At 44.9% G+C, this 21,617-nt stretch overlaps 1 protein-coding gene across 2 annotated transcripts in view; it reads right to left on the bottom strand.

Annotated features, from left to right (window-relative positions):
- The window catches only part of GRIN2B (glutamate ionotropic receptor NMDA type subunit 2B), a 422,771-nt gene that overhangs the window by 43,351 nt on the left and 357,803 nt on the right, over nt 1-21,617 (bottom strand). For both annotated transcript variants that reach the window (XM_012774415.3, XM_076007641.1), the window contains 5 exons: nt 19,542-19,744; nt 18,606-18,777; nt 18,223-18,376; nt 14,463-14,588; nt 11,215-11,444 (listed from right to left, as the gene is read on the bottom strand). In XM_012774415.3, coding sequence (XP_012629869.1) covers nt 11,215-11,444; nt 14,463-14,588; nt 18,223-18,376; nt 18,606-18,777; nt 19,542-19,744 — 885 coding nt within the window. The remainder of the gene's footprint in view (nt 1-11,214; nt 11,445-14,462; nt 14,589-18,222; nt 18,377-18,605; nt 18,778-19,541; nt 19,745-21,617) is intronic.

Raw genomic sequence — 21,617 nt, 5'->3', positions numbered from 1 at the left:
CAGAGAGAAATAGGCAGATTCGGCCCCAGGAATCCCAGTAGCGATCCCCTAGCCAAGAAATCAAACTCAAAGTGAAGCCGGCTCTTACAGATCCTGCATTCTAGTTGCTCTTCCCAGTCTGTGGGGTTGGGTGGTGGCAGGTGGTGGCGGCAGGCAGAGGAGGAGCTAGGAGAGGGAGGAAAGCACTTCCTCAGCTGGTACCGAAGAGATCTGGCATCGCCGTTTGCTGGGCGTGGCAGATGCCCTGCCTGTCAGGCCAGTTCAATGCTCTCAGGGAGAACATTGTTCTGCGAGCCTTTTGATGCAGCTGGCCACTTACACCCCTCCCTTCAGCGTCCCCACTGGGGGACACCCCTTCATGCTCTTTCCATGTGGTGGCCTTATGGAAGGAAGCGCTTTGGATAGGGTGCCTTGAAAAGTACCTCTCGCCTCCCCAGACCCAGACTGGCCTTCCCACCTGGCCTCATCTGGTCGAGAAACACCTGCCTGGCCACAGGTGGGAGCAAGGGCCACACACCAGGCGGCGGGCTCTAGCCAAGACCTGGTATCTTGGATCTTCTCAGGTATGGGTCACAGCCCAGCCCTTCTCCACCTAACTCGCTAAAGGATCCCCTCAAAGCAGCTCCAGCGGGGAAAATGCAGAGCAAAAGGTGGAATGCCACCGTGCTCCAATGACCTCTCCCCACACCCCCAAGTAGTTTCTCTCACCATCCTTTCGTTAGTTTTGGTTCTCTGGCTACCTCCTTGGCAGGTGCTGCACAGGTGGGAGCTTTTAGCACCTGTACGTTTACTTCCAGCAGGGCGGGGCTCCTCCAAGTAATTTTGATATCAACACTCTGCTCTACCTCCCCCTTCCCTGGCAGATACTCCTTCATGTGCACCCAAAACAGAAACAACTATTTGCATAGAAAAACCATAGAGTTTTTAAAACGAGGACATGAGACCTCGATCTTGCTCCTGGAATAATGGCTGTTTTCTTCTCTCCCCTCTGCCACTCTCAGGATCCATGGGGCTGCAACCAATGCCCGCGATGCTCTGGATCCAGCCTCCATCTGAATCGGACCGGATTAAAAAACCAGAGGAACCATCTAAGGCTACAGTGTTTATAGAATGTGAGTGGTCTTTAAATGGCTTTGTGTGACCCTCACTGGAAAGGAAATCTCAACACTGAATTGTAAACTGAACGGCTGGGACTCCCCAGCCTCAGGCAGCGGTAGGCCCCCACTCACCCCAGCACACGCCCAGCTATGCAGAACGTGCCAAAAATACAACAGGCTGCACGCAGTGCACTGAGAACGCTTTCCACTCTTGCCACCGCTACAGCTGAGGGCAACAGGGCTGAAACACGAAAGCTCAGAGCCAGCCCAGGCCACAGTTTTCACTGTGAATATAATTCTGACATCTCTAAAATCGGATTCATTCTAGGCTTGATGCCTTTGGCCACATATAAATTTTCATGCTGTATTAATTTGTCTCAAAGGACTCAAACTCAGTTGCTCAGAAGTGAAACACTAATTCTTAATAAATTCTCAACCCACAATCCAAGATTCAGTGAGCATATATATATAAAAGCTTAGCCCCTTGTAATAAAAACACTTATTTATAATTTTTGGTTTTAATCAGAGAGAAAAGAATGTTAGAGAACTCTCCTATTTTCCTTTGATGTAAACAGACTTCAGAAAGAAGAAACTGTCTTCAACAGTCAGCTAAATGGAATAGCTCTCTTCTCCTAGAACCAGAGATTTGGCTGTAAGGAGAGTTGAAGTTCAGTGGGTCTACAAGTCCTTCCTCTTCCCAGCCTGGGAGAGGTGGGCTGATTGGGAGAGGCCCCATGTGGAAGCCACAGATCAATTCAACAGTTCACAGATCCCAACAGTTCAAAAAAGTGCTAGCTTCTCCCACTTCCAGAACACCCAAAGCTTAACGTATAGTATCCCATGCTATGTGTTTTTTATTTTTATTAATTAAAATTGTTTGTTGCCTATTACTGGCTTTCATTTTGGGATGAGGTCAATTCAATTCAGGTAGGAAATTTTGAATTTATATTCATGCTAGTTTGCATAGTTGCATTTTTAATACTATGTAGTTCCAGGAAGACATTGTCCTCTAACATCTTGAATAGTGACACCTGAGACACCTTACTAAGAAGAGTAATACAGAGCAGATCTAGGCAATATTGGGTCATGATGCCTTTTCTTTTTTCTCCTTCCTTCCTCCCTCCCTCCCTTTTCTCCTTTCCCTTCATCTCTCCCTCCCTTTCTTCCTTTTCCTTCCATCTTCTGTTTCTCTTTCTTTCTCTCTTGCTCCTTCCTTTCTCACTTTATTTCATTTCACAAAAAGATGGTTCCACTAATGTCAGCAGAATGGGACAAAGACACCTTCTTTATCCAGGTGAGAAAAACAATCTTTCTGAGATCCACCTGGTAAATGCACGTGGGAAGCTTGTGTTCCTTACACAGCTATGTGAGTGCAAAGTTCCTAATCACCCAGTTAGCTCGTTATCTTTATGTAGTTTTGGAGAACAGTTGGATGGAGTTGCAGATACACACACACACACACACACACACGAGTGTGCATTCCTTTGTAACAAGGAAGATATGTTCATCAATAAGAGAGAGGACACTTGTTTGCATTTGTTGAGAAAAGAGGTACCTGTTCCCAATGATCAAATCCAGCCTCTTCCAGTTCTGTGATTTAGACAACACAGCACAATCAGAATATGAGAAGGGTGCATTAATATTTTTCCCCACAAAGGAATTGTGAAAACGATGCATCTTACAGAAACATGCCCTCGGTCGCCTTTGATGATGATGTCATTACTCAAAGACCCAGTAGAAGGCTGTGGGGAGCGTGCACACAGCAGCGTGGTACACGTCATGAGATACTAGCGTTAATCAGGCCCAAGGACACGGCAAAAGGGAGCACACGATAACACTTCAGTGTTTGATCGTCTTCCTACAATTAACCAGCAAGAAGCTGACTCCTCCTGCCTAAAAAACATGTCTCTCTGCAGATCTGCAGTGTGAAGTAGATCTGTTCTCCCAAGCATAGGAGAAGAGGAGCTGAATCTGACCCAGCTGTAAGAAACACTTCTTTGGAAGGATGGGCTGGAGCCTGACAAAGGAGATCAAGATGAGGGGAAGCACTGATGTCTCAAGCAGGCAACAAGCTCAAAGTGCAGGGTATAGAAGTCACACAGGCCCCGTACTAGGCCCCTGTGGCTGCCATAACAAGGAACCACAAACAGAAATTTACTCCCACACTGTTTGGAAGGCCTAAAGGCTCTAGGAGAGAACCCATTTCTTGGCTCTTCCGGCTTCCAACATTCCTTGTCCTGCGTCACTCTGATCTCTGTTTTCATTGTCACGTGGCCTTCTCCTCTGTGTGTTTTCTGTGTCAAATCTCTCTGCCTTTTTCTTAAAAGTGCACTTGTCATTGGATTTAATGTCCACTTGGATTCTCCAGGGTGATCTCATCTTGAGATCTTTAACTTAATTACATCTGCAAAGACTCTTTTTCCAAACAAGGTAAATGTTTACAGGTCCTGGGGGTTGGGATGTAGATGTGATTTTTGGGGAACCACCATGAAACCCACCATAGCAGGATAGCAGAGCCTGTGTGAGAGGTCATGGAATGTCAGGAAGCAGGTGGTCACTCACAGGGAAGACGGCTCTGAAGGGGACGCACAAAAGGAGAGGAAGGAGACCGCGGGGTCCCATTGGGAAGCCAGCCATGGACACCTGCATCCTGGGACTTGGAGAGTGACCACTGCCAAGCCCCACTGCATGCTGAGCTGAGGTTAGGGACCCCTTGTCTCAGTCAAGACGGACTCAGGCATTAGGGTTCTAGGGTACCTGTTAGAGGACCTAAGGAGGCTCATTCTGAAATAAAACCAGAGAAGTGGAGGCAGCTGACCCTGATGGACAGACCTGACCTGGGGCTGGCCAAACCTCGGGGGCTTGCTCTGGACCCCTCTGGATGGTGGCCACCCTTGCAGGGATGAGGGAGGCCCAGCACCTGGGGCAGCATTCCATGTACAGGGCCAGTCTGGCTCTGCTAATTGCAAGGAAAAGGGGCAGCTCCCCCCACACGTGTGTTCTGTGCCCCACACACCGCCACGATTTGGGAAGTGTTACTCTCCTGCTCTTGTTACCAGACCTGCCCTCGATCAGCAGTTCCAAGAGGACTGGTTGTCTGACAGAGGACTCCTACGCATGAATCATACCCTCACACTCTGCTCAGCTCCCTGGAGGGCCAGCCGAGGTCCTCATCGCTGGCTCCCTGGCTAGTCACGCCCGCTGCCTTCCCAAGTGAGCTATTTTTAGCCCAGTATTTCATGGTCTGACCGAGATGGTCTGGGCCAGGACCAGGGTGTGACAGATCGGGCTTGAGGTTGGCTGCCTCCTGCTGGCTTCCAGCCTAAAGTTAATAGGGCAGGAAAATACATTTGTGCAGTGGAAAGCATGGCCCCATTTCCTCACACATGCTCAGAAACCACCCAGACATTTCAGGGTAGTTGTGGCGTAAATATACTCATCACCAGACTGGTTTTGTTCCAGGATACATGTTTACTTACTTGTCTGCATGTGGAATTGAAAGTCATACCCTGCCTGTATCCCAAAAGGATATGAAGACACTTCTAGACTCCTGTGGGACTTGCCGGAAACCCAGAATAATTATTATTTAGAAAGCTGTGGAGTCCTCACTTAGGTGTTATATGGCCATCCTGATTGTATCTACAATGTTGCAGGCAAAGATATCTGCCCTCATTAAATAGATGAGCACCTTTTTGACATATAAAAGTTAATAAATCGCCCCGTTCAGTTCTTCCCCGCACCGTCTGCTGCAGCTCGGCCTCTCCCGCTCTTTCTGAGCGACAGGGTTCCTCCAGGTTTCCTGTCGTTCTGCTGAGACCCAGAGACCCAGAGGGACCTTACCGCTGTGACAAGACTGCCATGGACTTCTCAGAAATGCCTGCCTCAGACCTGACCCCCGAGTCTTACATGCCCACTGAAGAAAATTCTCGAGGCAATGCAGAGCCTTTTAACTTCTCTGAAACTTTAACAAGGAACCTTAGTAAATTGTCTATCAGCGCTGGCGCCACTATGTGTTCCCTTCCACCAGAGGATTTACCCCAACCCCAACCGCCGGCTAGAGAAGAAACAGTCACCCAGGCTATGAAAGGTGGCGTTTTTATGCCTTACAGGAGAAGAGGAGTGAGGACTCTGTTATCTGAGCAGAAAAACAGGCTGGCAAGACTGCGATATATTATAATCAAGAAACTTGAGAAGCGTGAAAGAGAGGAAGACGACGACGATGACGACAACAACAACACTGGATTTCAGGATCCTCAGTGGGGTAAATCAAGAGGTAAACCATTCAGATGCAGGTGTAATTTCTGCGTGCTTAACAAATGGGATCCTAAAGAAAATGCTAAAATAGGGATGTGATGATGGCATCCTGCCCATTTTACCATGAACCTTATTCTTATGCTTTTCTTTTTTTTGCTGGTAATTTTATGAAGCAAGTTGAAAGCTTTGTTAGGATAGATTGTAGCAATAATCTTGAATTATATAATCTATTAATAATCTATGATTTCTGATATCTGTTTCTTGTATCTTTTCCCTATTACCTTGATACTAGTAATTTATAAGGGATGTGTGTAGTTTGAATGTATTTGAATAACTTCAGTATACTTTAGCTTTACTTTTTGATTTTACCCAAAGAATCCCCAATAGGTCTGAAGTATTCCCATGTGTTTTAGTGTAACCTAAAGTCAGTGCGATAAAACTCAACATCAAGAATTTGCAGCGGTGACTTGTGGGAGAAGAATCTGAAGGAAACATTGGGTAGTTTGGGCTAGAGATTAATTGATTAGATTTTCTGGTTTTCAAAAATTGTAATGAAAGGAAATTTTGATGTGCTGTATTTTTACTTCCTAGTAGCAAATAAATGTGTGCCTAAGCAATAAAATTGACATTTGAGTACCTTTTAAAAAAAAAAAAAAAAAAGTTAATAAATCTTCTCTAGTTCCTATAGGAAAAGAACTGTGACATATAACCTGGGCATGTGTCACATGGTGGCGGGAATGTGTGAAGCAGGACACCGCTGGCTACCCTCGAGAGCCTGGTGGTCAGATGGCCACCTGCTGTGCCCTTCGCAGCCTCTGCCTCCCCGTGGGCTTCCATCAACCCGACCCCAGACCCCACTGACCCCATAACTGACCCTTCTCTCCTGCTGCCACCACTCTCCACCATCCAACAGTGGCTTCAGGGTCACTGAATGCCCAGGCTAATGTCAATCTGAGGGCCAATCACATGCCCGAGGACTGGAAATCACCTTTATTCTCTGTTTAAAGTAATGCCTCTAAAAGACTTATTAAATAAAGGGCAAAGGTTAGATTGCTATCTAATTATTATAGCTCTATTAATTCGATAGCTAAAGTTAGGAAAAGGGCCTAACTTGTTAAACTTTGATAAGCTAGACGGGAGAGTAGGAAGAAAAGTGATTAACTGGGAAAGGCATCAGGGTCTAAACAGGGTGGCAACTGTTCTGGGGCTAGAGGGAGCCAGGACCATCAGAAGGGCAAATGACCTAACCTCTCCAGGTTCAGTTGCCTCCGCTACAAATAAAGATATTAATAGCACCATGACATAAGATCATCTATGTAATGTATTTGGCATCATGCCTGGCTTGTAAGAGCCGGAAAAAAATGCTAGCTGAAATATTATTATTGTTAATAATAGTAACAATAATCATCATTATTAGTAGTAGTAATAGTAATAACAGTACACTGTACCCTAAGAAGGGTTGGGTTAAGTGGAATCGAAACAATGATTACATGAGAGGGTAGGGAATTAAATAGGAAAGTAGGGAAAGCGGCATCAATGCTGATCCTCAGCTATGTCATAACTTTGTCTGGGATTAGCTACAAGGGAAACATCCTGGCACCGTGATTTTAGAGCCTAACACACAGGGACTCAAACCCTGGCTCTGTCACTTGATAATGTGTGACTTTAGGGAAGTTATCATGTTTCCCAGAGTCTCAATGTTTTTATGTGTGAAATGAGAATAATAATCATACCTGTATGAAGGTTATACAAATAACATCTATGGAGCACACATAATGTACCCAGTGCCCAGCAAATATGTCCCCTCCTGCACCTGGCCTTCACCTCTTTCTCCTTCATACTATGGTTGGCAGACTGCAAAATGAAGACTCCATCTGGATGGGTGAGAAATGTGAGAATTAGCATTGTGGGCTCTTTGTTAAGAGAAGAAAGATGCCACTAGCTCCCTTCCACCCTCCTCCCACTGGGGGAGCTGAAGGAATGTACAGTCGGGCTGCTAAATGTTAGAGCTCACACCCATATTTAGGTACAGCATGTAGTGGAATGGTTCCGAATTCACTGTAAGGTGCTACCGCGAAATGGAAATCACCCAGTAAAAAGGAGCACAAAAATAGGTTTTCATGGAAATTTAACTCTGAACATTCTGGTTTTGTGCCTTAACATAAAGAAAATCTGAGTATAATTTTTCTGCCAAAAAATTTAAGATAATTTTTTAAAAAGCTATAAATCTAATGGCTACAAATATCTTTCCACCATTACTCCAAGATATTTATTATTTGATCTGAGTTATGTGAAAGATAACTCATCCGTGATAGTCTAAACAAGGTTAGAACCTTCCCCATTTTGAATGTTACTTTCCTTGAAGAAAATCTAATTGCATTGAAAAAGAATCTTCAAAATCACCACATTTCTATTCTCAACATTATTGCTTTAATGTCTTTTCTTTTTCTTTTTTATAAATTCACAGAATCTACTTCCTTTCGTGCATTTCCATCTCAGTCCCAAGACTTTGATTTCTTTAGGTGTTTTGAAGGAAAACTAATAAGAATTTTGACATTTTAAGTACATTTTCAAAAAGCTCTCCTTCTGATTTATAAAACTATTCCTGACACTGATAGGCAGTCATATGTCATTAGTTACTTAAATGTTTGCTATAATTATGTAAATTATGTTGACAGTTTCTGGTAGGGTGCTTACACTTTACTGTTTTGTCATTTGCAAAGTTCTGAAATGTATCAGATAACCATTTTCAAATCACACAGCTGTTAACGGGTTCTTGCTAACTTGTTGCTTTCTTTGCCTATAATGCTGAGTCCACCGTTTGCACCAGAGCCTCCTAAGTAAGGACATCCTCTCTTTTCCCTCCCCACAGACTTTTGTTTTCTGTCTCAATGATGACCAACTCATGGTCATCGACTTTGCGAAGCCCATGGTCAGATGGAAGGAAAAGCAGTCAGGCGCAGATCTATAGATTGTTACAACAGGACTCGGAAGATGAGGTTAGAATAAAGGTACGAATAGCAGCCGTGGTAGAGAACAGAACAGCTAACTGCCCAGATGAGCTGAAAAAGCTCCGCAAATGAAAGGATCTCGGATCTGGGTTTCAGCACAAGTTTGATGAGTGAAGAAGTGGGGAGGAAAACCTCCCAGGCAGATGCACAGATGGAGGCGTGGCTGGGAAAGATGAGGAGCTCTGGGTGCCTAGGCTGCAGGATGCAGGAACCCAGGCACCGGCCAACGAGACTGGAGGCCTGGGACACACTGAGAATCATTTCTGAAGGTCTTAAAAGCCACACCAGGGAAGAAAAAACTGTCTTTTTTTCTATTAAAAAAAAAAAGTAATGGGACCCGAAACTTCAGAACATAACCCACATGGTATGAAGGACAGACAGTGCTTATCCTCTTTGCTTTAATCAGCCTAGGGTGATAATTCTTTCAAAACCACAGAAGGAAAAACGATATTCCTCCATCCCAATTACACTTTGTTCAAACAGAAAAGCATTCAGTTGTTGCTGGGTGGCTCACGAGGGAAAGAGAAAGATAACTACAACGTTCCAAGCAATTTCCAGAGGCATTTGAAGAAAGCATTGTGATAGATATGGCAGATCCCCCACTTAACAGCCCAGAACCCCAAGAAGGGCCGTGGCCCTCACATCTCCACCACACTGATGCACAGTGACGTGCTCCCGCCGTGCCCCGCCACACCCATGCACGGGGACCTGATCCTCTGCACCTCCGCCACAGCCTCACGTGAGGACATGGTCTGCCACACCTCTGACGAATCTACACGTGGGGCGTGGCCCACCAAGCTTCTGCCATATCCATGTTTTAGGGTGGGTGTCACTCCATTTTGTGTCACTACAAAGGAATACCTGAGACTAGGTGATTTATAAAGGGAAAAAAAAAAAACGCTTATTTGGCTCACGATTCTGACGTCTGGAAAAGTTCAAGATTAAGCATCTTATGATGGCCTCAGGCTGTTTCTGCTCACAGTGGCAGGTGAAGGGGCACCAGCTTGTGTAGAGATCTCATGGCGAGAGAGAAAGCAAGACAGAAGGGGAGGGGCCGGGCTCTTTTTAACAACCAGCTCTCAGGGAACTTCTGTGGGAACTAACAGAACAAGAACTCACTCAGCCCCTCCACTCCAGGGAAGGCATTAATCCATTCATGAGAGACCCACCCCTGTGACCCAAATACCTCCCTTAGGCCCCACCTCCAACACCGGGGATCAAATTTCAACATGAGGTTTGGAGGGGTCAGCTATCCAAACAATAGCAATGGGCATGGGCTACCTGACCTATGCCTCCTCTAAGCACTGAGCCCTGAGCGAGTAGTTGTTCTCAGACCCACGGCTGACGAACAGAAATAGCCACAAAAAAGTGGTGGTGGTAACTGTAACAGGGTAAAGGGAGGTGTCTACTCAATTTTTAGCTGAGATCTTGATGAGAGATGTTGATGAAGGAACAATGAGAGAGAGAAGGCTTTAAAAATGGATTAAGTCATAAATGGATGAATATGTGAATAAATGTAACAATAAATCATGAGTTAGATGAGAGAAGTAAATAGAAGATTCAAAATAAGAAAGAGGGAAATACCAGAGAGAGAATATTTTTCAAACTAAGGAAGAAAAAGAAAGCAAACAGGAAGACAAGTCAGAGAAAGAGATAACACAAGGCGGTAAACAATGAATGATCCATATATATATATATATATATATATTTTTTTTTTTTTTTCTCATTCCCTCAAGAAGCTGTTTATCTTCCCCACATGCTTTTTAATATTCTTGGTGAGTAGTGTTGGGTAGAGGAAGAAGTCAGAACCTGAGCCCCTAAAGAGATTAGCTTTTCCTTTTCGGTCTACTCAAACCACTTGCTTACGTCTTTAGAGTTTTATCTTGGGGAAACCTAACCCATGTGGTAAAGCGCTAACAATTTAGTTTAAAGACACATCTATCTATGTTTCATGGCTTCATCCTGGCACTGGGAGGTAGACAATCACATTTTCTAAATCTTCAGGAAGAAACACAGAGTAGAGAGTTTGTGGTAAGTAAAAGTCTCCAAAATTATTTTGGCCATGGCCTTTACCAGGCACTCCATGAAGGCAGTTCCCGTCACTAGTCTAAGATCGTCCCGGTCACACAGTTTCAGGAGACGGATTTCCCACGGACATTGTGGTGCTTCAGGCAGACCCAGGGAGCCCGATGTATTTAGAATGGGTTTTGTACATCCTCGTCCAGAAATAAAGGAGACCGGAAGACTCTTTCCTTCCTCTCTCCACTGCACGGGCCAGCGGGGAGGGCTGCGGCTGGTATGGGGGCAGCCTATTCATCAGCACCACACCGGGGCAATCGAGTTAAGTAGCAGTTACTTCTCCTTGAGACACAGTGCGAACAGCCTTCCTGCTCAGCCCTAGGAACACACGAGCACGCAGAGGAACAAAGGAGGAGCCCACAGCCCAATGCCACCAGGAAGAAAATGAGGTCGTAATGCACCAGTCCCCTCAGTGTGGGTACACAGGGGCGGCCCTCTAATCACACCCCACGCCGGCGTCCCTGTGCTGCCCGGCCACCCCACCGCATCCAACAAGAGGCACCACGGACTCCGAGCGCTGCTAACATACCAACCCCCTTATTTGCAGCCCGGGGCATACTTATGACAACTCTTCACAAATCAGAAGGCCACCATGAAATAACAGTATTCCAGCAGGGAACCTGATTTCTGCTCCCCATGTTCCAGTACAAAGAAACGCGAGAAAGAACTGCCGATCGTAAAGATTTAGAAAATTATCAGGTACATGAGAACTTCGAGTATGGCTCAAGAACAGGGTGGAGAGAAAGACGGGAGGTTTCACACGGGCCTCTTACCTTTTTGTCGCTCAGGCCAGAAACCTGGTCCACGTATTCCTCTTGGATCATGAAGGCAGCTAAGTTGGCAGTGTAGCTGGCCAGGAAGATGACAGCAAAGAAGGCCCACACCGACACCATGATCTTGGAGGTGGTGCCCTTTGGGTTCTGCACAGGAACGGAGTTGTTAAACACCAGACCCCAGAGCAACCAAATAGCTTTGCCGATGGTGAAAGACGGGCCACCTGGCTCTGGCAGGACAAAAAGACAAAGACAGAAGTCAAGTCAGGGTCAGTGGCTCTACTGAAGTCCACAGACACACAGGGCTGGTAAGTCCCTGCTCAGAGCACGAAACCTTTCAACTAAAACTGAGCCCTTTTATAGACAGCTTGTAATGTAAGAGCTTGCATCTCTCTTCTCCTGGGACTCTAAGGCGGTTGGAAGAGGGTTCCTTAGGAGAAACCAGGATCTTTCTCCAGCTGATGGCCATGGCTCAGTTTGGGCCCTGGAGGAGCCACCTTCCTGTCCCCACATACAAGATGCTCAAGATCATGTCAAAACTGAATAACAAAGGCCGACTGTCACACTATGGTCACGCTTGGGCCATTATTACCATTTTTCCTAAATTTTATGTTTGTATCTACCAAGAAAGCATTTTAACTTTCAAAAATGTCAGCAAGAATCGTGTAAGGCCTTTTTCTACCACTGTCATAAACCTCCTCCAAGTCTACTCACAATGATCCTGGATGGCTTTGAATGTACTTTCCCCTGATTTTTCTTTAACTTCTAGAACTTAGCACTCGATGTTTCACAGACAACCCTGACTCTACTCCAAAGCTCACACTCCCCACATGGTTTCCTATAGCAGTAACTTCTACCGTGTTTCCCAGAAAATAAGACCTACCCATAAAATAAGCCCTAGCAGGATTTCTAAGCATTTGTGCAATATAAGCCCTACCCCGAAAATAAGACCTAGTGATGGGCGTGGCTACGCAGCGCATCTGCACAACCTACGCATTTCATCTCGGAGCGGTAAAGAAAACAAGCAGCCCTTCTCATCTGCCCCATGAGAGCTCTATTGCTCCACATGAGAGATTGGGGCCAATGATTCTAAAGGAAATAGAGTCGCAAGAAATTTAGGATGGAATTCGGGGTTTGGAGAGTTATGATGATGTTCCAGAAGAAGACGACTAAACTCTATTTGAATAAATGTAGTTTGTTGTACTGTACTTAAAAAAAAATAACACATCCCCTGAAAATAAGCCCTAGGGTGTCTTCCTGAAGAAAAATAAATATAAGACCCTGTTTTATTTTCGGGAAAACACAGTATGTAAAAGAATATTAGGAAGCCCAGAGAGGCAATCATAGACCCTGGGCTCAGCCACACGTATCGGAGGGTGGAAAGGCAGCGGTTTTTGACTTCAACCTCCCTCCACCCAACTTTTGCACAGACAGTGCAAGGACTTCTGCCCCTGGATGCATTGTGACCTCACTGCTATCTCTGCTTGGTGGTAGTAAAATCCCACCTGTTGTTTGGTTCCCCATGTAGCCCCTCCATTGCAGAAATGAACATCTGCCTGCACAGTTTTACAATATATTAGCACGGGTCTTATGATGTTATCTGTGAGCCTGATTGCATCTGCTCAGCCAACTAAATCATCCGGGACGACACGTGTTGAACCTGATATCTAACTGTGCACACACATCCGTGCATGTAGACCTTATTTCATGCAACAGATGTGTAACTGAAAAGGCATGTATAAATCAAAGCTTTATAAATTGTAAAATGCTCTAAGGGGACTTGATATTTAAAGTAGGCCCATGTTGAATTCCTTTGTGAAGACAAACATCTTTTGGTAAAGTGAGTAATTGTAAGTCCCTGCTCTGAGCTTTGTAAATCTTGATTTTTCACCTCCTGGTTTGTTCAAGGGTCAGGGGGTGGCGGGGGTGGGGTAGGATATACTAACTTGACATTGTCAACCTATGTATGTCCTCAGGTGATTCCAGGATGTTCCACATCTTCCTGGTGTCCCTCAGGCTGGGATATAAGTCACGGCTTCTGGATGTCCCTTTAGCACAGGGGCTTAGAAAGCCCTGGACTATACCAGAGAATTCCACCCCAGAATACACAAACCAAATAACAAGGTAGATCTACACTTGGAAATACTTCAGTAAAATAGTGGTTTACAGTCTGGACTGTGAATTCAACAGAAGGATGGAGGGAGCTTTTACCAAATACTGCTCCCAGCATCCCACCCCCTGAGATTCTTATTGAATTGGGGTACAGTGGGGCTGGTTATTTTAACATGCAACCAAGGCAGAGAATCGCCATTTTGAAGCACACAGTGGTCCAAGATTTAGACTTAGCGAATCAGAAAATGGGGTCCAAGCACCTTTGTCTTGCTGGTGGCCCACAGATAATTCCTACGTGCAGCCAGGGTTAAGAAACTTCCCTCTTGGAGGTAAAATGCCAGGATAGAGCTTACATTCTAGAAAGGAGAAGACTCAGAGAAGGTGGAATATTTCTTAATCCTGGAGTCCTCAGGAAATTTTGGAGGAGTTATTTACAAGGATCTTATGGCCCTGTTCAGAAATCTAGTCGATTTTTTAAAAGTGTCATAAAGACCTCAGACACATGGGCATCCCTCACATCTCTGGGCCTACCCACCTGGGAAATTGTACCACCTTCAATAGCAGTTACGGGTGAGAGTTGGTCTCCCCTGTCTATTTTATTTCAAACACCCAAACTTTTATACTTTCTAGCAAGGGGGCCAGCCTGGGGGCATATGATTTGGAGGTCTTGTACCTCAGTTGTAATCCTTTGGCCCTGGGAATTCTACCAGCCACAACCACCTGCATATACCCTGGGGCAACCTAATTTTCGTTATCCTTAACATATGTGTACAATCTGCCTTGTCAGTCACATCTGTTCCAACAGACTGCCCACAGCCTAAGGTTATCGAAATGGTTTCCCGTGACATGTTTATGCTACCCACTTCTACTACCCGTCTTTCCTCTCCCTTCCTCAAAGGTGGAGCTGGGCTTGGGGCTAGGTGTGAACAGGACAGGGCACATACGGATCTAAACTCACATCTTCACTGGGATGTTTATAAAAATTCATGTCACACTGGTGACCTAGAAAGCCGAGGGTTCCTTTTAAGAAATGGATAAATTAGACAGGATACAAATAACGAATCAGGGGTACAGAGATTTGGAGTTAAGAACTAGAAAAAAATACAGAAGGCAGCAGCAGTTCCCGCCGGCCTTACCTCTGCCATCGGCGAGGCACCTGTTGTAACCCACAGGGCTGAAGTACTCGAAGACGAAGACAGCCACGGCCGACACGATGAGCAGCATCACGAACATCATGACCCACACGTCAGCGCTGAACGGCTCTGAGGAAGGAGAGAACGCAGCACGCGCAGGGTTAAAACGGAGGACAGACAAATTCTGATTAATTCACATGCATATGTGCTCATGCGGACACATATTTTGCAGGGTGGGAACAAACTGTAGGTCTGTTGTGTGCCTTCGGGGAGCCAGGGCCTGGGTGGGGAGAAATAAGAGACTGCCTAGGCAGCGCCTGGCCATAAGGAGTGAGTCAAGGTGTTTTTTACTTTCAGATATATGAGGAGTCATGAGCCTCATGCCCATGAACTTTTTAGGTTGCAGAGACAGTTTCTGCCATTATTAGACCAATATTTGGGTCTCTCAGTATATGGTGTAATTGGAACTAGTCTCAGATATGGAGCCACCGAGTCATATTGGACTGACTTGAGTTCCCATCTATGTGGCCATACTACAGAGGGTGGCCTGGAAAAGCCTTTTCCAATACTTGTCAGTCTTGCAGACATGTTCATTCTCAACAGACTTACCCGTTATTTCAGAGTTGAACTGGTTCAGTAACAATTATGTACAATGAATAACCAACCCCCCTGCCTCTTTGTATCACTTCTCTTACATTTCCCCACCTAGACTGATTTTTTTCCAACCCAGTTTGATGTGGTAGATTTTACTAGACATCATTAGGGTATGAGAATATAAGTCAATATTAAAAAATCAGTATATTGATATTGAATATCAATATCTGCAACAGCAGGAATTTAACAGGTACCAAGGGAACATGCACAAGTTATAATTCACAAAATAACTACAATCTGTAGTTACTACAAAATAACTACAGTCCCCTATTACCAGGTGATAGGGTTGATGGGACAAAACCAGGCAAGATAGCAAGAATGTTCTACACATGCTTACTTTAATATCTTTAATCATTTTTGCTGAATCCCTTCCAGTCAAGCTAAATATCTCTCTGGTTTGGAAGTGTCTAGAAATTGGACAATATATTCCAGAAGCCATGATACAATTGCTTCCCCAACTGTGTCTCAAAATAGTTCTGGCCTTTTTAGCTGTCACAGCACATTGTAAACTCAAAACTAAGTGAATTAACATGCTGTTTTTGCTCTCTTCCAAATCATTAATAAAGATGAAGTCAAAAAAGGGGAAAAATTGGCTGAAAATTAGAAAATATATTTCTTACTCTGAAACCTACTTTATTATTGAACTCCCAGTGGAATTACAGAAGCCTGGTCACTTAATCAATTTTAAAAAGATCTTGAAAATAGCCTCAGAGCTGAACACACCAACTGTGAAACGCAAAATCTTTCAGTGGCAGCCAGAGAGGCGAGGGTAGAAGGTACAATTCAAAACCTCTGCATAGAGGTGTGGAGAGGTTTTTCTCCACACCCTTGACTCCAACTGCTTGCAGCTCTACCCTGATTTCACTTTTGTCTAGGACTGGGGACTGGGTAAAAGCATCAGTTCTACAGTTTCTTTCCCCCCAAGAAACCCAGGGAAACTTTCTATATACAAAATACAACAGACATCTGTATGGGTCTTTACAATTTCGAAAGTACTTTCATCACATACTATATACAATCCTTCTAATGGCCCTTTCCTTATGGCATTACCATAACTGTATTACAGAGGTGTAGACTGGGACTGAGAGGTCAAGTTCCTTTCCAAATTCGTGCTCAGAAAGTGGCAGGGTCAGATTATGATCTGAGATTCTCTGAGGCAAAACAGTCTGTGCTTCTCCCATTGTATACATTGCATCTTTTTTTTTTTTTTTTTTTGAGACAGAGTCTTGCTTTGTTGCCCAGGCTAGAGTGAGTGCCTTGGCGTCAGCCTAGCTCACAGCAACCTCAATCTCCTGGGCTCAAGTAATCCTCCTGTTTCAGCCTCCCCAGTAGCTGGGACTACAGGCATGCGCCACCATGCCCGGCTGATTTTTTTATATATATATATTAGTTGGCCAATTAATTTCTTTATATTTATAGTAGAGACGGGGTCTTGCTCTTGCTCAGGCTGGTTTCGAACTGCTGACCTCGAGTAATCCACCCGCCTCAGCCTCCCAGAGTGCTAGGATTACAGGCGTGAGCCACCGCGCCCGGCTTATACATTGCATCTTTATCTCTGCCCACCACGATGGCTCCTGGGTTAGGCGTTGAACCCTGAAATGGCCTCGTGTATACTGAACACAGTCTCTGAAGGCTACCATAGCTGGAGTTTAATCCTAGAGCTTCCCGTTACCATGGAAAATGGTCTAACATGTCTAAGACTCAGTTTCCTGAGCTATAAAATGTATATAATAATAGTATCAATGAGTGAATAGAACCAAAAGCTACATAGTAATGCCTGGCAATTCACATAGTAGGTGTTCAATAAATGTTGGCTTCTATTATCCCTATAACCAACTAGTTGCTCCTCCTTTGAACATCCAAACACACGCTGCCTGGCATTTCTATGCCATTCCAAGGCTATACCCATCCATGTACCACTGGCTCTTCTAGTTCAGAAGTCAGGTTAGTGCTATACTGACAGGATTAGAATTAGAATGTAGTTTTCTTGTATCTCATCATCTTCTAATTATCCTTATAAAAAAAAGCAAATAAATTACATACAGCAGCTATGAGGATGGATGTATATAGTGTGTGCTATCTAATAACATTTCACCTAAAATAGACAAGGCTAGAATTTGCTTCATTTTGAGTAAAAAGATTAGCTGAGAAACTTGAGCAATTCATATAAAAAGTCTATGGAACCTGTAACTCTACTTTGCAGTGCATTAATTGAATTAATCCCTATGGATAAAGCTTAAAGAAATATTAGTTAAGGTCTACTCTGATATCCCCATTTAAAAATTGCTGATGTCCCTTAAGAGAGATCGTGACTTGTCTAAGGGCTTACAGCTTGTTTGTCAACCAAAACAGGGTTCTTGTCTCCTAGCCCAGTGTTCTATTTTCAAGGTGACATTTTATTTTCCAACCCCTGGCTTTGTGGCCCCTGCAAAAATCATGGGATATGAGCTCACAAAAGACCTCATCTAATTGAAATCTTGGCCTCATCTCACCTGGTCTTATATCACATCTGAGGCTTTTGACATTTAAGTGATGCTGGAGAGTGGGGAAGGGGAGAAGGGTACGGGCAGGGGAGGGGTGTGGAGGGGTGGGAGGAAGAATCACATTAGTGTGATCTGGCAAAGCCTCCAAAAATTCATGTGAAAACAGGAAAGCTTTTTTGGTAGCATTGAGCTCAATTCTTGAAGATAATTAAAAATAAATAGATATTTCAATGATATCCAGAATTAGAAATTATTACAGCAGGAAGCAGCCTAGGAGCTCAGCCAGTTGAAATGCCTTCTCCTGTGGATGAGGAAACTGAGCCCCACCATGGAGCGAATCCACTCAAGGTCAAGTGCTGACAAACGGGACTGCAGGAGGCTCTCTGATCACCAGCCCAGCACCGTTTCCTTCCTATGTTTCTGGGTGTTGTTAAGTTTTCACATTTGAGAGTAATCAGCTTTGAGGTCCTCCCCACCCCACCCCAAGTGAAGTCCTTGGCTGAGTCAAGATCCTAGCAAACCACCTTCTGGCTGAAAGAGCCTGGCCACGTGCTCCTTCAGCTGTTGCTCATTCCCTCTCCCTGTCCTGTTGGCCACTCCTCTCCACCAGCACACACCACACTTACCTAAGAAGGCAGAAGGTGAGACAGTCCCATTGCTGCGTGACACCATGACACTGATGCCCGTCTCTATGAAGGGCACAGAGAAGTCAACCACCTCCGATCGCTCCTCGTTGATGGTGAGTGACCCCACGGCCATGTAGGCCCTCTTCATGACCACCTGGAGAGAATGGTGCAAGGCTCCCATCAGAACATTCAGGAAGGCCAGGGGCCACCACAAGGAAAGCAGTCACGGCCCAGCAGTGGTTCCCTTTGTATAGTGGGAACCGAATGTCCTATTCGCTATTTTATATTTTCTGAAATTCATATAATGAGCGTGAATTTAAAAAATATTTAGATGAAACAAAAGTAATGAAAAGTGGAGATGGCCCTTAGTTCCTGACACTCACCTCTCCGATCATGCCATTCCAGGTGCCATTGATTTTCTTCCCATGCTTGCCATTGGTAACCAGGTAAAGATCGTAGGTGAACTTCACAGATTTAGAAATTTTCTTCAGGATGTCGATACAGAATCCCTTGCAGCATTTTTTGATGTAACCTGGCTCCTCATCTGTTTTATTCCTAGCCATTTAAAGAAACAAAAAACAAGAAAAAAAGGTTTGTACAAGAGGTAAAATATTACCCTTTGTCATTAAAACTCTAACCCCAAAGCATGTTCCCTCCACAGCTGAGAACAATTTATACCAGCCCTGAGTGGAGAAATAAATCAGACTACAGAACTGCAATATTCTCTGTATCTCATCACATTGAGCCATGTTTTCTCACAATTTGTAATGCTCCTTTGAAGTATAATATACAACAGGAGAGGGTTCAGTTGGATGAATCTGCACCCACTGAACTCACTCTTTTAACCAGCCCCCAAATCCAGACACAGAAAAGTTACCAGCATCCAAGAGGCCTTGGTCCTCCTTTTAGGCATGTCCCACCAAGGAGAACCATTATTCTGACCTTTAACAGCATAGGTGAGTTTGATCTATTTCCAAAAATGGTTCTAAATCTAAAATTTTCAGGACATGCTGGCCTGAGAAAACATATTTCAATAACAAAAATTAACTTAAATCTCCATAAACTTGAGGTCCTGGTCACTGAGGCCAGGCAAAGCCAAAGGAACTTTAGTGTAGGAAGTTAGCAGTCATTTTCCCAGGTCATCTTCTGGACAGAGCCAGACATCAGAGCACAGGGCTGCCAGTAATTCCACAGCTCCACAGCAACTGGAAGTCAGACATGGTGCCCCATTCATTCTATGCCTCAGGTCCCAGGCCAGCCAGGTGCATCAAATCTGACTCTCCCCATGCCACCCAGAGCCAATGGGGAGGATGCCATACTCAGTGACTATGCGCTTCTGGCAGGGGACTGTGTTCCTCATGCAGGTTCCACTCAGAGGGTCCACACTTTCCACAATGACAAACGGCGCCTCCTCCAGGGTCACGATGCTCAGGTGGTCATCCTCCTGCTCTTCGGTCTCAGGACACATTCGGGGCCACACGTAGTATTTCATCTGTAGGGATTTGTCTTTCCACTTTCCCACCTGCACAAGGATGAACACACGACTCAGAAACCACGGCCACAACATAACAGCCTGTCCCAGCGTCACCTGAATCTGGCCAGAAAGCTGTGAAATGAAGGCCAACAGTGTAGGCATTGCACGTAGCAGAGAGAGGAATACTTTTTAAACCATATGGCCACATGAGACTACTGTGTCCAAATCTAAGAAACCAGACACATTCGTTTGCTCACCCGCTTACCAAGCATCACATGAGGACCCACTGTGGGTGCACCCTGCTGAGCCCCAGGCCCCAAAGACGCATCATTCTGCCCTTCATCAAGCTCACATGGAGTGACAGAGTCAGAAATGTCAACTAACGTTTGCAGTGCTGTGTGGTAAGTGTGAAACTGAAGCTGTACCAAGTGCTGTGAGGATGCCCAAGTTTTTCCTGTGTTATGTGAGGCTGTCGGTTTTTTCTACTTAACTGTAACAAGGAGCATGATGGTGAGAGCAGCAAATAGCTCTGGAAAGGTCAACTGCATGATGCGAGCAAATGAGCCAGAAGGATGTGTTTGGGATGGAACAGAGGTGGGGAGCTGTGGGGAGAGCTAGGTGGATCTGATTAGGAATAAGTAGCAGGTTGGGATTAAACGATGCTGACACGGTCTCTCGGGGAAGGGAGTGTGGTTGTGCTGGAGATGAAGCCATGGGTCAATGCAGACGTGCACCTGCTAGGCTGGGTGGAAGCCCGGGAACGAGTCAGATCGATCTCTCTGTGAGCTGCCACATATAGCCACACAGGCTCAGCACCCCCACACCAGGAAGCACCATCCACACAGACTCCCATGTGAAAGGCGGGTGCCCCTGAGCCACGCGAGTGGTGCCTTGCTGCCAACCACCAGGATAAATATGTGTGTTCCATTAGCTTGCAGAAGAGCCACCATTGATTCCTATTTTTATAATAGATCCGACATGACTTTGTTGGTGGGTTCTTGTTCTCTCTCTGCCATTGAGTTTAATGGAGGAAGAGAGAATACTTTTTAATTTTCTGCAACTGAGCATCTTCAATCATCCCAAGGCATTATGCATTGCAAGCTCCTGCATTTTCTCATCCTACAATTGCTTCCATGCAGTAATGCAGATTAGTAAAACAGGTGAGGCACCAGGACTACAAAACTACTTAATTTACTAACTGCAGAAATCAATAAGACGCACCAAGTCGGCAGCACTTCATAAATTTTCAAGCAAATAAGCATGGATTTCCACATTAATGCAAAACCCCAACTCCCTCCTCCTTTCTTTGGTTCTTTGTCCAATGACTTGTTTAGACACTACCATTGTGTTACTGCATCTCTCATCATTATAGCATGGGCAGGGGTTTGGTGTCCTGGGCTATTCTGTTTGGCACCTATGAAGTCCTTCCTTGGCTGGTGGTGGTTGGTTTTCTTCCAAGTGCATAAATGCTATTTTGCTTCTTTGTTAGAATTATGCACTGAACCAAACATTTGCTTTCATTTATAGGTATAGTTTTCTTTGTACAGATTTTGGAGCAAGTCTTTTCTCTTATTGCTAAGACTACTTATTTGTAAAGTATAAATTTCCAAACAGCTTCCCAGCCACGTGGAGATATGAATGTCCTCTGCCAGTGGCTGGGGACAGGTGGGGCTTCGGAGAGTGGAGGCCCAGCCTTGGGGGCCCATGCTGCTGGCTCACCTCCATCCCCAAGCAGGTGATTTGCCCCAGTGGCCAAACTGTTACTGTTTTATGCATGTTCAGTAGTGTGAAAAAGGTAGGGAAGCCCTAAAATACCGATTTTTATTTATTTATTTTTCACTCCTATCATCTTCCCTCAATAGTCTCTTCTGATTTATTTTTTCTTTTAAATCTAAACTTATTCTCTTCTGCTACTATCCTA

The sequence above is a fragment of the Microcebus murinus genome, chromosome 10 (assembly GCF_040939455.1).
Source record: "Microcebus murinus isolate Inina chromosome 10, M.murinus_Inina_mat1.0, whole genome shotgun sequence".
Lineage (NCBI taxonomy): Eukaryota > Metazoa > Chordata > Mammalia > Primates > Cheirogaleidae > Microcebus > Microcebus murinus.
Note: the sequence above shows the minus strand (reverse complement) of the source record. Positions and strands in the feature narration are given on the sequence as shown.